This window comes from Sarcophilus harrisii, chromosome 2 (genome assembly GCF_902635505.1).
Source record: "Sarcophilus harrisii chromosome 2, mSarHar1.11, whole genome shotgun sequence".
NCBI classification, from domain to species: Eukaryota; Metazoa; Chordata; class Mammalia; order Dasyuromorphia; family Dasyuridae; genus Sarcophilus; species Sarcophilus harrisii.
This window is the reverse complement of record NC_045427.1, coordinates 58,323,071-58,340,279: the sequence shown is the minus strand read 5'-3', so window position 1 is coordinate 58,340,279 and position 17,209 is coordinate 58,323,071. Positions and strand designations below refer to the sequence as shown.

General features: G+C 35.4%; 1 protein-coding gene across 5 annotated transcripts in view; it reads right to left on the bottom strand.

Annotated features, from left to right (window-relative positions):
• TERB1 (telomere repeat binding bouquet formation protein 1) overlaps positions 1-17,209 on the bottom strand; it is a 46,451-nt gene that overhangs the window by 14,405 nt on the left and 14,837 nt on the right. For 2 of the 5 annotated variants that reach the window (XM_012540291.3, XM_031950326.1), the window contains exons 9-13: positions 10,828-10,980; positions 7,233-7,364; positions 4,472-4,597; positions 2,289-2,449; positions 498-871 (exon numbers count right to left, since the gene is read on the bottom strand). In XM_012540291.3, coding sequence (XP_012395745.1) covers positions 498-871; positions 2,289-2,449; positions 4,472-4,597; positions 7,233-7,364; positions 10,828-10,980 — 946 coding nt within the window. The remainder of the gene's footprint in view (positions 1-497; positions 872-2,288; positions 2,450-4,471; positions 4,598-7,232; positions 7,365-10,827; positions 10,981-17,209) is intronic. The other 3 variants (XM_031950325.1, XM_031950324.1, XM_031950327.1) reach the window with 3 other exon arrangements.

The following is a 17,209-nucleotide window of genomic DNA, read 5'->3' as shown; positions in this document are numbered from 1 at the left end:
GGTTAAATAACTTGCCCAGGATCATACAACTAGTAAGTGTCTGAGAACACATTTGAACTCAGAAAGAGAAGTCTTCTGACTCTGGGCCCAGCACTTCATGTATTGTACCACCTAGTTGCCCCCACAGGATATTACCAACAATGAATTGATTACATAATCAAATCTACATGAAATATTAAATCAAAATATTACATGATTAGAAAAGGGGCTGAATCGGTCATGTGATAAAATGAGCAGATTATAAATGGAGAGCCCACAAGACTGTACAATACCGTAATGTCAAATGATTTAAAGGAAAGCCCCCAGAGTGTTGGAGGGAGAACTGTGTCACAGAAGGAGAAGGGGTGAGTGGGTTGGGATCTGCACAGGTGCCGGCAATACCAAACTCTGTGACATCACAGATCCATAGAAGCAGTTGGAATGTGGGATGTGTCACATCACAATCACACATGCCTGTTTCACTGCTTTTGGCTGAGGGGACCTTTTCTATACAATACCTGGCTTGTAGGTTCAAAGCCCTTTTCTCACAGATAGCTCCTTTGCACGAGCTATGACTTCTGGGTGCACTGGCAGTCGATGGCGCACAGGTGGTGCTTATAGCATTGGCCAGCCCACCTTCTTTATCAGAGGTGCTGACTGGATTTGCCTTCTCACTCCAAACTGGGTCCTGGGACTCATGCCCTGTAGAGGCTTCACACTGCTCTGTAGCAGCTGGCTCACAACTCAGAGGCTGATGCTGCTTTTGGGGGCACTTTTTTTCCTCACTAGCACCTATGTCAGTGCTATCCATCTTAGAGTGTTCTGATGTATTTTGGGGATTTAAGTTCCCTGGAAAAGGATCACCAATCAATTCCAGTTTTTCTGTTTCCTCCTATAATAGAAAAAAAAAAAAGGCAATAAGTCCAAGAAGATCTATCCACATTTTGCTTTTCCTTACATCTTCTATATAAGAAGTATGCAGATTCTGCAATGTATAACAGAAATACATTTTTATAAGAAATGGGAAGGGCTCCAAGTCTTGTTAGCTGTGTGACCAAGGACAAAGTGGCACACCTCTCTGAGCCTGTTGCCTCACTTATACCAAGGTGATGCCCATGCTCACCTTTCCTATCTCACAGGCTGTTGTGGGGTGAGTGCTTGATAAAATGTAAACCCGGATGGAATGGGAGCTACTCTGTATTATAAGGGGGAAGCTGACTTTTGCTAAATCTAAGAAGGAGCTTCCAGACAACCAGAGATGTCCACCAGTGCTCTGGGGGCCTACAAGGTACTGATCTAGAAAGTAGAGGGATGCACACAGCGAGCTCTATAGAACTTCTGCAGAAAGTGCTCCTGCCAAGCCTGGTGCAAGATCTTAACCTTCAAAAATGCCTTTTATTTTCTTTCATTACTTTCAGAAATGGGGGGGGAGGGAATGCATAGAGATTTGTTTGTTGTTTTAAATAGTGACTCAACTTCTTTAAATGAGAGGTCTGGGCCCTCATACCTAGCACACCCCAAGGGCTTACTGCCTTATTTATCTTTGTGTCTCTCCCAGTGGAGAACAGTCACTGAGAATATGGGTCTTTTAATGAACATTAAAGTAAACCCTTTTCAACCTGGGCAAAAGCAAGATTAATGCTTTGACTAATGGTGATATTAACACTAAAGAAGAGGAAGGAGAGATCTCTGTTATACAGAGAAAATATACAAATATATGTTTGAATATCTGTTCTTTTCCCCTCTATACAAACATATATGTGTTAATACATATATTTTTCCTCACTAAAGAGGAAGAATAGATCTCTCTTACATACAGACATTCACATATATATAGATATAGAAAAGTAAACCTCATAAGGTAGTATGGAGACTATAAGCTATGAAGACTGAGGATACAAGTTGGAATTCTGTCATTTTTACCAATAAACAACTTAATCTTGGGCAGATTAGGATGATAAGGTCATCTCTAAGGTTCCTACTAACTCTGAATGTATGATCCTTCTATATGTACTTAACACACATGCACACAGTATATTCATGTACTCATGCATAACCATATGCACACCTGTAGGTATACATACAGTGAAAGATTTAAATTATTTGTTTAATTCTCATTACTAATTCTTCTTAGCTTCTCTCAAAGTTTCCTTTTATCATGGTTATATTTTCAAGGGAAAAGTTTTGATCATATTTTAGATGCTCATATTTCTCTTACTGGTAATGGACTTCATCTAGAAAGGATTTTTGCCTCCAACCTCAACAAAATCTTTTCAAGAAGTTTTATGTTACTAAAAATAAAGGCTGACCTCATTTTCTTTATTCTCAAGCTGTTTTATTCTGTAAAAAATTTCTTTTGCTTTCTTCCAGAAGTCTTCAATATTCCTTTCTCTCACCTTCAATTCTTTCAACTGTTGTGCTTCATTCATATCAGAAGAACATGCTTCTTGGTTTAGAGATAATTTCTCTGCTTTTGTAAAACAGAAAAAAGTGGATAATTTATTACTTACTACTAAGTTTAATCATCTTAATGATTTAACTATACAATAAAGCAAAAAAAATTTCATCTACTCATCAACAACCTTTCCATTTTACATTAAACATCTCAATAAGCATTTAACACGTGGTTACAGTGCACAGGATACTATTTAATGGGAGGCGATAAAACACTTTAGATAAGACAAAATTTGTTAGCAAAATGAGATATATATAAATAGTCATTAGACCAAGTCATTCTCAAGTGGTTATATTTATTTGTGACTTTTATTTTTCTTTTTTGGGGGAAATTTGGAAATGAACATGGGGTAATGATACTGTTATTTCAAAAAGGAAGAAAACAAAGAAAAAGCATTAATGAGTTATTAAAAAAATAAACAGAAGAGAGCAAAAGGAAATTCAGGAAAAAATAAAAACAGGGCAATGTTGAAAGTGCTATGTTAAATTTAAATTATACAGATAAAATATATGCAGTGGGAGAAAAAGAACTTATAGGTAATAATTCAATTTCATATAATTTCTCTTTTTCTTATTCTTTCCATATTGAAATGCTTTTTATTATTGGTGTTCATTAAGTCCTTACAAAAAAGAAAATTGTTTTGAAATGACACAATAATATGTAAGTACACTATAGATATGGTTATAATGAAGTCTGAGGGGAAAAATCATTATCAACAACAACATCTCAGAAAGACTTCATTTTAGAGGCAAAATCAAAAAATCTCAGAATTAAGAAGAACTTCAGAAGTCATCTAGTCTAGCCTCAAAATGAACCTAAGTATCTTCTTCTTCTTCTGTTTTTTTTTTTTTCCCTGAGGCAATTGGGGTTAAGTGATTTGCCCAGGGTCACACTGCTAGGAAGGGTTAAGTGTCTGAAACCAGATTTGAACTTGGGTCTTCAGGACTGGTGCTCTCTCCACTGTACCACCTAGTTGCCCCAGTATCTTCTTTTAAAAGAAACTATTGTAGACTTGTGATGGAGAGAGCCATCTGCATCCAGAGAGAAATCTATGGGGACTGAATGTGGAGCATAACGTCGTATTTTCACCTTTCTTGTTGTTTGCTTACTTGTTTTTTTTCTTTCTCATTTTTTTTCCTTTTGATCTGATTTCTCTTGTGCAGCATGATAAATGTGAAGATATGTTTAGAATAATTACACATGTTTAATCTATATTGGATTGACTGCTGTATAGGGAAGGGAGGAGGATGGGAGGGAGGGAGAAAAATTTTTGAAAACTATCTTTGCATATATTTTGAAAAATAAAAAGCTATTATTATTTTAAAAATAAAAGAAATTAATCCTATCTTTTATTTTTATATCATCTTCATTTCTAAAGGTAACTATCCTTTCCTCCCATAATCAATTTAGTCTGCCTATATGGGTAATGTTCTACAAACCACTGACAATGAAGGGAAGTGCACTTTCCTAGAACATACTGAACAAGTGATCATTCAGCTCTTATCTGAACAAATCTTCAGAGAATAAGGTAGTGAATGTGAGAAGTTTTAGAGAGATAGCCCATTCTACTTATAATTGGATAGCTCTGATTAATTGGAAATTTTTCCTGATAGCTTGAGCCTACATCTTCCTCTTAGCATCTTCCACCCAAAGCATTCAGATTCTGTCCTATGTGGTCAAGCAGAATAGATAATCCCTTTTCCACATGTTATCTTTTAAAATGCGAAGACAACTGCCAAGATTCTTCCTAAATATTCTCTTCTCTGGAATAAACATCCCCAAATGCTTCATAGGGTCATAGCTATAGAATTGGAAGGAATCAATACCTTTAACAAACTAAATTCCAAAGAATCCTCTCATACTCAGATCCTCTGACTCCAGTCAATGTTTTTTTCATCACATTGTGCTCATATTTATACAATGCTTTGAAGTTATTAAGGGTTTTCTTCTTCCTTACCACCAATATATATGTAAATAAATCTTTATAAAACCAGGAAGAGTGTTTGGATTTGTTTTATAACTCAGGAATAAACTTACTGATTTTTTTGCAGTTGTACAGCACGAAGGTAGCAGCTTTGTTTAGTTCCTCATTCTGTGATTCAGTTAAGACTTGGATCATTAATGGAAGACCATTGTTCTTAAACAATTGAAGCTGATTCTCTTCTGTAAATAGAATATATTATTTTAAATAAAATTGTGACAATAAATTATTTTATCATTAAACAATTTAAACCATACTTTAATGCTTTATAACAGAAATATCAAGCGGTTCCAAGAATTTCCAATAGATCATACAGAAGATTTCTTCTAATTAAAAATGTTGTTTGCAAAGGTTACAAAAAAATTAAAGGAAAAAAGTATACCTATATGCATATATAATATACATAATCTTTCCTCTAAAAATATGTTATCTTATCAAGTGATAACATTTTACTTTTGAACATAAATATGTGTGTATATGTAGTTATTAAGATATATGTATACTTATATGTATATTTACATATATATTACATATACATGTATAGATTGCTGTACTTGCTTCAAAGGTTTTTCTAATAATATGTCACAGACCCTCTACAACTGAACAAATGGTTTTCACATTTGCTGTAAGTGGAAAAAAAATTATCCAATACCTCTGTATTCTAAGTTTTCCCAGAATGAATGGTCTAGACAGAGACTAATCCATCGGCACAACTTCTGAGAACCTAAGGTACTTTCTCCATCTCTCAATGACATATTAATAAGGAGTCATCACATGATAAAGTCATCTCTTAACAGAGAAAAATACTCCTTAATTATCCAAATTTTTATTTAAACATGCAAAATTAATTCCATTAGGCTAATACAATTCAATCTGTATTTTTCAGTCTATTGTTTCTCCACATCTGCATTTCTTTGTGCATTTCTTAATTAGTATTACTATCAGAAGACAAAAATAAAAGAGATGGAGAATCTAAAAAGTGTCCTCAGTCATTGTGATAGTACATAAATAGACTGAAGCTGAATTGGGATACCTATATTCTGGTCCCAACTCTACCCTAAACTTACAATGAGAACTCACTTGGGAAAATATAAAATGTGAATAATAATACTTGCCTTTTCTATGTCACAGTTGCTCTGAGGAGCCAATAAGACTCCATATGTAAAGTGCTTTGTAAATTCTATAGAGTTACAGAAATGGCACAGCTGTTCTGGAAGTAATCTAAAGAGCAGATGTTTTAGGAAATCTAGTGTAGAGTATAATGGAATCAAAACGACATTTTTTTTTGAACTTTTAAACATCATTTCAAAAGAATTTATTTTAGAATTTTATAACAATCACAGGATGATAGAATGTTAAGGTGGAATGGAACCTAGAGATCTTATAATCATTAGGAAGACAAGATCAAGAGCTCAAAGGGCTTTAGAGACTATTTTATTTAACCTTATCACCCCAATTACCCTAATTTTATGAGGAAACTGAGTCTGTGAATGAGATATGCCCAAAGTCTACTTGTTTTTGTTCTTAGTAAAGTTCCAAATTTGGGCAAGTCACTTTAAAAAAATGTTCAAGTTTTAATGCATCAATTGAATTATTACCCACTTTAAGCCTCCTGTTTTCTCTGAATTCCAATAATACTTAGAATTAAACATAACTTTAAACTTCATTATGCTTTCTGGCTTACATTGCTCAAAATATTTTTATTTTGCATATACAAGTCTTATCTACCTTATTTGACTATAAACAGGGACAGGGAATATATATCTTCTGTTATTCTTATGTCCCATAGCTTTAAGCACAACATTGGGCACACATAAACTCATGGTAAATATCTGTTAAAATAATGTGGCTAATACTTTACAAAGTATTAGGAAGTTAGATTTGTATAAATAAAATTTCTAAAATATATTTAACAAAGTACTTGATAAATATCTTATGAACAATAACCATTTTTTCTTAATTCTTTACTTTTTCCTTGTATATTTTCCCTACAATTTTAAGTTTTTCACTTATTTATATTTGATATTCATTGTTTTTGTTTTCTGAAATTATATCCCCAAGTTTGAATAACCATTTGAAAAGATGGAAATTTTAAGAGTCCTATAAGTAAACCACACTGTAATTTATAGTTGATTGAACCTATTTTAAATTCTTTCTTATAAAATAATACTTATAATTTCTATTGTGCTTTAAGGTTTGCAAAGAACTTTGCAAACATTATCCTACTTGATCCTCACAACAATCTTGAAAAAAAGACTATTGTTATCCCCATTTTACATGAGGAAAACTGAGGCAGGCAGTGGTTTAAGTGACTTGCCCAGGATCATACAGCTAATAAATTTTTGGTAGAATTTTAAATCAGATCTTCCTGACTTCAGATCCAGCATCTGTCGACTTACTGCACAACATAACTGACTTACAATTAGCTAATCAGATTGGAAATATGTTAACATGTCATATCAATTTTATTTTCTGTTGATTAATATTCCAGTGAAATATCCAGTTCAAATCTAAAATGGGGAAATCAAAATAAAGAAAAAGAAAATGACAGGATGTGAATCTGTTAAAGACCAGGAAAATTTTGTGGAGATTCTCAGGAGAATGCAGGCCAGGAAATATTCTACAGCTAGAAGGGACCCTAAAGATCATTTCATTCTATATTATAAGAAAAGCCAGGATTTGAATCAGGACTCCTGCTACAAGCCTAGATTTCTTGCCACTCTTCCATGCTGATTCAGGCTTCCTGGGGAACAAAAGTAGGAAATGCTTTCCTAATCATCAATGTTATCAAGTTTACTAATGAAACCCTATACTTACCACAAGCCTCTGTGCAATGGCCAAGTGTAAGAATAATGCTAAACTTTTCTCCTGAATCCAGACTCTCATGAAGTAGCAATGTCAGAAGCTTTGAGACAATGTGATATTTGGCTAACACTACTCCAACAGCAGCTGTAGGTGTAGAAGATCAAAAAAGGAATATTAAAAATTAGATAACTTCAAACATATGTATATTGCCTATTTTTCTAAGTTTTCTCTAACTCCTCTGGGCTCTTGGAAGTGTGTAGAGAGTCATAACTGCCTGAATGAAACTTCTTTCCATAAGCCCACTATGAAGGTTATCCTCCGAACAAAGAAAACTTTCTCTCTCAGGCTCATCTGAACATCTGGATATCTGGTTACTGGGAATCCTGTTGCATGATAAATGTCATACAGATTATATGATAACATATTCTTCTTAATCTGGCCAGGCCTCTGAAATCTCAGCATCAGAAATGTGTGACCAAGTCGTGATCACACTATTAATAATGTAAGGCTGCTTTCTGACAGTAATTCCTTCCAACTTTCATATCTCTCATTAACCATTAGTAGACCCAGAAACAATAGAGTAGAGAGAATACTGGCATGACAGTTACCACATCCTGGCTTCAAGTTCTCATTCTGTCCTTCACTAATTAAATGATTTTGGGCAATTCACTTCCCTTCCTCTTGAAATAGGGGAGCTAAATGAGATTATTCTATCATCCCTTCCAGTTCTACCATCCTATGAGTCAAGGCTTTACCACTTAGGAGCTGAGTAACCTTGGTCAAGTGACTTAGCTCCCATGAATTTCAATTTCTCTAACTATAAAATAAAAGACTATCTATCTAACAGAGGTGATAAAAGGAATGACCAAAAGACATTTATTAAACATCTACTGTGTTAGGTACTTGGCATAAAAATAAAGAAAAATAAAAAAAAGAATGAGATGATCCCTAGTCTTAATGGAGCTAACATTCTAGTGGGAGAAAAAATAAGTATAAATAGAAACACATATAGAATAAATACCCCCCTCAAAAAGCAAGGAAGTTAAGGAAGAGGGTATCATCAGTTGGAGATTAAAGGCAAGCTTCATACAGAGAGTAGTTCTTGAGCTGAGTCTCAAAAAAGAGAAAAATTCTATAAACCAGAGGAAAAGGATATCTTTATATATATAAATATAATGAAGCAGCCAATACAAAAGCACATAATGGGAGATATAGGGTTCTGTGGGTTACAAGAGCAGAAAGGCCAGTGTGACTGAATTGTAGAATGTATAATGTGCTATAATACTGAAAAAAGTTTAGAACCAAGTTGTGAAGACATTTATTTAAAAGTCAGAAGAGTTTATATTTTATCCTAGAGGCACTACAGAGACACTGGTTATTAATGGATAAGGAAATAAAACGATCAATTTGACTTTAGGAAAATATCATAGATTTTCTTGGAAGATGGGGAGTCTGATTAGGAGATCACAGTAATAATCTAAGTGAGCAGTGATGAGAACCTGGACTAGGGTGATGGTTTGTGAATGTGGAAAGGGAAGGATGTTGGTAAGGTAAAAAGAACAAGATTTGACACTTGATTGGATATGGGGAGTAAGGAAAACTGAGTTGAGGATAATACTGAAGTGATAAATAGGAAAACACACAAAAGAAACAGCGAGGATTTTTGACAGAAACAGTAAAGTTTGGAAAAACGTGACAGATAATGGACTCTGCTTTGGTCTCATAGACTTTAAAATGTCTCTGTGACATTCATTTTGAAATGACACAACAAATAGGCATATGGTGATGTGGGGATCAAATCTCAGGGAAGAGGCTGGGACTGGATATGGAGATCTGGGGGTCATCTGCAAAGATATGATCCTTAAATCTACAGGGGCTGATGAGGTTAGCAAGAACATGCAAGGAGAAAAGTGAAGAGAGCCCAAGATGGGGTCTTTAAATCCAAAACTAAAACTTTAGGTTTAAAACACATACACTACAAAAGCACATTGCTTTATTAGTTTCTAAAAATAAGACTTTTAATCACTGAACCACTATAACAAATTGTTAAGTTTTCTCTTTCCTTTTCTTTGGTGCCCAATTCAGATAATTGTGAAGTACAATTCATATAATGGTAACTTTTTTTTCCTGTTAGCTGAATTCCTGAAACAGGAAGCTTATACTGATTTTTCTTACTCCTCAATTCATGCTCAAAATATTTGAAGTTTCAAGATGATAGGAATTAATCATGTCTGCTACTGTCTGACACATAATCCAAATAAAAATTATCAATTGTATATTCAGATGTAATATAATTATTGGCCAGGTACTGCATTAAGAGCCGTCTCCAGTCATCCTGAACTAGTCTATCTTGCCACTGGACCCAGATAGCTCCAGAGAAGGTGAGACTGATGACTGCTGGCAACCCTCACTTAAATCCAATTTACTTGCAAGCCATGACATCATCTTCTTGATGTCATTGGCCCTTTTCAAGAACAAAGGACAAACAACAACAATAACAATGCTCTGTTAATGCTGTTAATTAGAAAATGAACAGAAATGCATCTCTGTAGACAAGCTTTGTTAATTCCAGCTCTGCCTCTCATATTTGTACCCTTCTTGAAAAATCACATAGCCATTACCCTAGTTCAGACCCTCATCACTTCCTGCCTGAATTACCACAATAGCAGTCTAATCTTTCTGTATTCAGTCTCTCCCCTTGACAACCCATCCTCTACACTGCTGCCAAAGTGATCAATCTAAAGCACAATCTAATCATGGCCCTCCTCCTTTTCTCTAGGATAAGGTATAAACAAACCCCTTTGTTTGAAACCCAAAACATTTTACGATTTAGCTCCAGTCTATTTTTCAGACTGCATTTCACAGTCATTTCTCTCTCACGTTCTATGGCCTCTGTGCTATTCTCCACATGTGACATTCTGCCTCCTGTCTCCAGGTCTATCTATGCCTGCAATTTTGTCCTTCCTCTTCTCCATTTCCTGGGATCTCAAGCACCCCTCAAGGATTAGCTTTAATGCCATTTGCAGCCCAACCTTTCCAGATCCACTATTTGTGCTCTCTCCCACCAACACATACACTTCACAATTACTTATCTAAATGCACACTATTTCTCCCTCGTAGAATGGAAACTCCCTGGAGGCAAAGACTATCTCACTTTTATCCTCTAACTCAAAGAGCAAGGCACACAGGGATGCAATTAATACAGAACTGATGTTGAATCCACAGCAGAATGTTTACTCTTCAAGAGGAGAAAATGTTTCATTTTTATTACTGTAGCTCTAGTACCTAGCAATGTCTTATAGAAAACAGGTGCTTAAAAAACTTATTAATTTAACTGAATTATTCTCTGACTAATCTCACTTATTGGGAAGTACTACACTTATATTCACACCAAGTAAGTAAGGAGAGCATAAACTGCACAGACTCTTCTTCTTGTTCTTTTAGCATTTAGTTACTATCATGAAACCTTTATTTCACATCAATTTTTGGTTCAACAAAGCATGAATAACTTCTCTACCATCACCAACACTCAGAAACCAAACATAAAGTTCATCTCTCAATTGCCATTCTGTAGTGTGAAACACAGATGTTGGATTCTGTCACTCACGATTGTCAGCAATGCAGGCATCCAGGGTCTTGGTTACCACCACGGCCAGCTTAGCACTGGCCACATTGTCATGGGAATCATGTTCCAGCTTTATCAGAACTTCAGATAATACGGCCAGTCCACCAATAGATATGAAATACTCCTGCACATATACTCAGAAAATAAAGTAATAAGATCTTAGCACCTTATTATCAACTAAATAAAGTTAATTATGATTTTACATATTTATATACTAAATATAATAGCAGTTACTTTTTCCACATATTTAGTTTAAAGTAGTTCACAAGTCAATGAAATGTTGAACAAGCATGACAGTTAAAGAAAGCCATTTGCCTGCAATGGGAGCTGGTAAGACAGATGGGTGGAGGGTACATAGAAGAAGAATTCTCAATGTTATGCCACAGTTATCTTTTATTGTCCTTACTCAGTTTCCCTAATTATCCTGACCCAGTCCTGCCTCAGTTTCCCTAAGTGTTCTGCCTCAGTTTATAATTGTCCTGTGCAAACAACCCCTCCCTCTTAATCAGAATATTTGATAAGGATAAAAGATCTTATGTTTTAGAATACCAGAATACCTCTGCCCATCCCAACCTATCAGAATATCAGAGACTATCTTATCAAGATGCCTCTCTCCATTCCCCCTCTCCCGTTCCTGCTCTCAGCACCCGGACTCCGCCCCTGCCTTAGTCTACCCCCTGAGTCTGAGCCATGTGTATTTTATGTCATTGAGAACTCACACTGTTTGCTGGATTCTTGGAGATGATAGTTGCATTCAGCCCTGGGACCAAACCATGGATCCATCTGGTCCCAGTAAATCTCTCTTTTAAATAAATTATTAAATATTCTCTAATCTCTATCTTGCCTCAGTTTCTCCAGCATTACATTTCCCTCTTAGATTTTAGAGACCTTCCTCACCTTGAAACCCACTAACTTGCACCAGTTTACCAATGTTAGACAACTAATGGCATAAGGAATAAAGTGCTAGATTTGAAGAAAGATCTGAATTCAAATATTGCCTCAGGTATTTCCTTAGCCAGGAGACCTGGCCAAGTAATTTAATCTCTTTCAGCCTCAGTTTTCTCATTTATAAAATGGAGATAATAATAATGCCTACTTCTCAGGCTTGTTGTGAGGATAAAATGACATAAGATATTAAAGTACTATGTAAATGCTAGCTTTTATCTGGGAAAACCACCATGCTTCAGTCCTCTATAACTACACCAAGAGCCCAAGTAAGAGGGGGCCACAATTGTACCTATGTCCCCTTCTTTCCCTCATTTCCTAGGGCCTAGGAGACCCTTTTCTCCAAAAGTTCTTCTCTATCTGTAGAGCCACGGTTACATAATTGAAATTCAAAATCAACACCTCAATTATATCTGAGATGATAGAAGGCAAAAGCTTCAAATCCAATCCCAACGAGAGCCCAGATTTACAGGATTCCTCTCTGAATTTCTTGCACCACACAGCGGCACGCTCTATTCTGACCTATTTTACTAATTCCTAAAAATGAAATATTTCAGCCTATATGCCACAAAGATTCCATCTGAGACGATCATCTCAGATACCAAGTTGAATATGCCTGACCCAACTTCTTTGCTGACTCAATTCCTTCTCTGAAGTTTGAGAAAGAATAAGCTTATGATATCCTAAGGCAACAAGAGATCCTGGAAGGAAGAAGCTTATATAAATTAGCATTTTGTCTATCTTATGGAGAGAAAAGGTCCATCCAGTCCTTAGATGCAGAGTCAGGGTTGACTGAGATAACTCCCTTCCCCTTCCCAAATCAATTTTCAGACATAATTGAGGCGTTGATTTTGACGAATTGCTTTTTTCCTCTTTTTCATTTTTGTTACAACAGATAACTCCTAGGACAGAAATATACTTAGAAATGAAGGTGATAAGAAAAAAACAAAAGAGCAATAAAATAAGAATTTTTTAAAATATGTGAATGAAATCACCAGATTTGTGGCTACATGAAAAAATAGAAATGGCACTAAAAAAAAAAAAAAGTGGAAAGAGCAGCTAGAATAGCTCACATATAGAGAGAAACATCCATGCTCTATAGATGAGACCATTTTAAGGGTGCTGAAGGATTTAAGGTATCTAAAAGCAAGGAAGATTACCAAATGTTTTGAAAAAAAATGCAGATATTATTGCTATTAAAAAAGTGTGATTGAGAAAACAGCCAGAAATTCAGACCCATATATCTGCTTTCTCATCACTAGAAATTTTTGTAAGAATAATTTCTCTGGCTTACCTATTTATTCAAATGTCATATGATCAATTAGAATTCTCTGTTAATATTCTAAAGTAAAAATATGACCACTTAATCGAGGTTAGTCAGTACTGAAATGAAGGACATCCTTGACATAAATATGAAAAAGAAATAGGCAATCTTTTTACAAATGATTTTCTATAGCTGATCATATCTTTACTGACACACAAGTGCCTGAAAGGGATAGTAAATCCAAAAATCTCACTATGCTTACTGACTACAAAAAAGGAAGCAATAGAAAAAGGAAAATGACACATTAAAAGCTCTCTCCAACCAGAAGTTCCTATATGTATAGAAACTATACAAGAGTCTTTGAAAGACAATAATCCTCTGATTTCAGTCAGTGATCCTCCAATATTAATATCAAGAAAGGCATAAGACAAGGGAGCTATGTATTCTCCAAAGGTGTTTACCACTGTGAGGAAAAATGTCTAATGTGGGATCCAGATTTAAGAGGGGTACCTTATTAGATGGTGAGATTCTCCAGATGCTTCTCTTTGTAGGAGGCATTATGCAAAATGCATTAAGCCTTGGATAACTGCAATAGTATTCTCATTAATGTCCTTACCATCACTATCTCTGATCTATCCCTAAGAGATGACCGCCCCCAAAATCTTCATAAGGCAAAATTTCATTATGTTACTCCCTGATTCAAAATTCTTCAGTGGTGATGGGTGCTTAATAAATGTTGAATTGAACTTGAATTGGAATGTAGAAGAAAATCCTTGTAATAACATTTATGCACTTATCAATTACAAATCAATTCTTAAAGTATATATACATATATATATATGCTTTTCTACAAGCATGTTAGGTAGATCATTTTTTCTTCTACTATAAAGAAATATTTTCTCTTTACTTCTCTAGGGAGGTTAATTTGGTGAACTTTGAAGTTCCAAATTTAAAGGACCTGGTAGAATCACAATGAATAGATTCACTTATTTAGTTTGCTATTGTAATCATCAATCTGCCCATTTTGTCTATTCCTAATTTATTCAATCCTAGGGAAGCTTGGTGGCATGGTGGATAGAGTCTGGATCTGGAGTTAGGAAGACTCATCTTCCTGAGTTCAAATCTGGTCTCAGACAATAGCTATGTGACCCCGGACGAGCCACTTAACTCTGCTTCAGTTCTTCTGGGTATAGAGAAGGAATGAGCTGGAGAAGGAAATGGCAAACTACTCCAGTAACTTTGTAAAAAAAAATCCCAAATGGAGTCATGAAGAGTCAGCTAGAAGTGAAATGAATGAACAACAATAATGATTCCAACAAGTCCAAACATAGGACAAAGTAATAAACTTTTGTCCAAGAACATTTCTTTCATTCCACAGTTAATGCTCTTATTAGTTCTTAGACTATATCATTACTATATTAAGAAATACAAGTAAGTAGCATTTATTCTTAGTAAACTTGTAACATATATTTATTTTCTAATACTCTCTGCAAATACAGCCACCATGACTCAATAAGTAATTGGTTCTCTAGTGGGGAAAGACACCTTTATTTTTTTTTGCTAAATCCAGAACCTGGCTTACTTGTCTATTCTTGCCCAAATGTTTTTTCCTTCCCCTGATGACATTCTCTGGAATGGCTTCCTAGCTGAGGAAAGTGAGGATCTAATTATAGATTTAGTTACATGTGTGGTCACTAATTATTATTCTGCCATGACTTCCTTTTCCCCAGCACAACTGTACTTCCATGAATTAACTACAAGTATAATTAAAGAAACAAGGCTATTTTTACTATAGTGTTCTTAAGGAATATAAAGATTTAAATAAGGGAGAAGAATCTTTTCAAAATTTTCTACACTTGGAAATGAAACTATAAGAAAAATTTCCAGGACAAGGTAAGAATTCAAGAGAATTTTGATAAAAGTTAGGCTTCAAAAGGAATATCTATATGACTATAGAAACATGAGCTTTCATCAATTTTTTTAAAGTATATCTCAAATATAGAACATACACTTGCAAAGTGAGAAACATCTTGGGTCACTCTGTGTCATACTATACAAGCTCAGCATTTCTACTATTCTCCATTTCTCACCAATCTGCTGACAATATGCCATCCTATATCCATGTCCTTTAAGCTGAATTCTAAGGTTCAAAGGGAAAGCAAAAACCTCATGAGAGTAGTATCCAATAATTACAATTTACAGAATCATGTTTTCTCTACATTTGAAACAAGGCTAGTCCTTTTATACCTTGGAATGTAGATAATTGCCATTAATAACTCTACATTAATGCAGGCCAGTGTGTTTTTCTTAAGCATATAAATCTTTTTAAGATATATTTGATGGAATACTTTTACAAAATAACTGAGTTTTCTAGTTTTTCCCCTTCTAGTATAAAACTAGAAAGAACTCTAAAAGTCAACTAAAACTAATGCCCTCCCTTTTCCCATCTCATTCTACAGATAAGGAAATTTAGACCGAGAGAAACTTAATGACTTTGGGCCAGTCACTGAGCCCCAATTTCTTCATCCACAAAAGATAATTTGCTTTACCACAGTAGAATTGTTTTAAGGACCAAATGTTCTAATTTAGGTAAAGCACCTCATAGACCAAAAAGCTGCACATAAATGGAGGAGAGATGCTGAGGAAGAAAATTGGAGCCCAGGTAAGTTAAAGGACTTGTCCAAAACCTTATATGCAGACAGTGAGTATGAGAATCTGGATTTGGAACCAAGCTTTTAGAGTTCAATCCCAGTAGTCTTGCCATCGTACCATACTGGCTATCTTCTTTGAAGAAAGCAAAGATATTTAGAGGCAGAGATGAGAACTGTATTTCAGGAACAGAACAAAGAATCAAAAATGTAAAGTGGAAAGGGTCTGCAGAGGCTCATTTTAGAAGAAGAAACCTGAGGCTTCTGACTGGCTCCATGTCACACAGATGCAGGGTAGAGAATGGAGCCTTACACATAAAAAGTATTTAATAAATGTCCATAGACTCCCAAGACTTGGAGATGAGAGGAACCCTTCCCAGAGCCAAGATTAAAAACTAAAAAGTCTTTTGATTCTGAATACAATGTATGTTTTTCATGTGTGAATACACAGAACAAAGGAGGAAACATTAAACTGAGGGAGGGGAAAGCAATTGACAAGTATGGCTGGAATATGAGAATTACATGAAATCAGTCTGGGAATTTAGGTTGGGGTCAGACTATAACATGCCTTAAAATATATGCTTTTCTTTGGATTTTATTCTAGAGGCAAGATGGATCCAATGAAGGTCAAAACTGTACTTAAGAAGATAGACTTCATAGATATGTAAAAGCTAGATTGGAGAAGTGATAGGAAGCCAGATCAATTAGTAGCTTACTGTACTTGTCCACGTAAAATATGGCCAGGCATTCTGCCACTGATCTATTTAACTAAAGATTAGATATTGCTTAAAACTTGTGAGATGACAATTTCAGAAAGATAATGAGATCAAAAGTCAGGGACTGAAAAGTGAATGGGGTGTGTGGAAGTAGGGGCAGTGAGTACCAGAGTCTGGCAATGAAAGGCAGGAGAGATATAGGATGACAGTGTGAGAGGATGGCAGGATTAAGCAAAGAATTTTTAAGGATGGGAAACCTGTGCAAATTTGTAGGTAGTATAAAGGAGCCAGTAGAGGAAGGCTGAAGATAAGGGTGGCAGGAAGAGCCTGATTGGTTGGGCTAGCTCTGGGAAGATATCAAAGGTAAAAACAAAGGAAACAGACTGAATAAGAAAGAGAAAAATGAGTTGTGGTATGGAGGAGAAATAGAAAGGTTTTTTGATGGAGCAAGGCGGGTGGCATTAAGTGACTTGTCCAGGGTCTCATAGATAGTGAGTGTTAAGTAACTGAGATCAAAGCAGCTAGGTGGTGCAGTGGTTAGAGCACCAGCCCTGAAGTCAGGAGGACCTAGTTCAAATCTGGCCTAGACACTTAACATTTCCTAGCTGTATGACCCTGGGCAAGTCACTTAACCCTAAATGCCTCAGCAAAAAAGAAGAAGAAAGAAAAAGAAAAAGAATAAAGTATGTGAGATCAGATTGAAACTCAGGTCCTCCTAACTTTGGGGCTGTTGCTTCATCAACTGTACCATCTGGTAGTCTCACCTTCAATATTTTCCCAAGTATGTGATA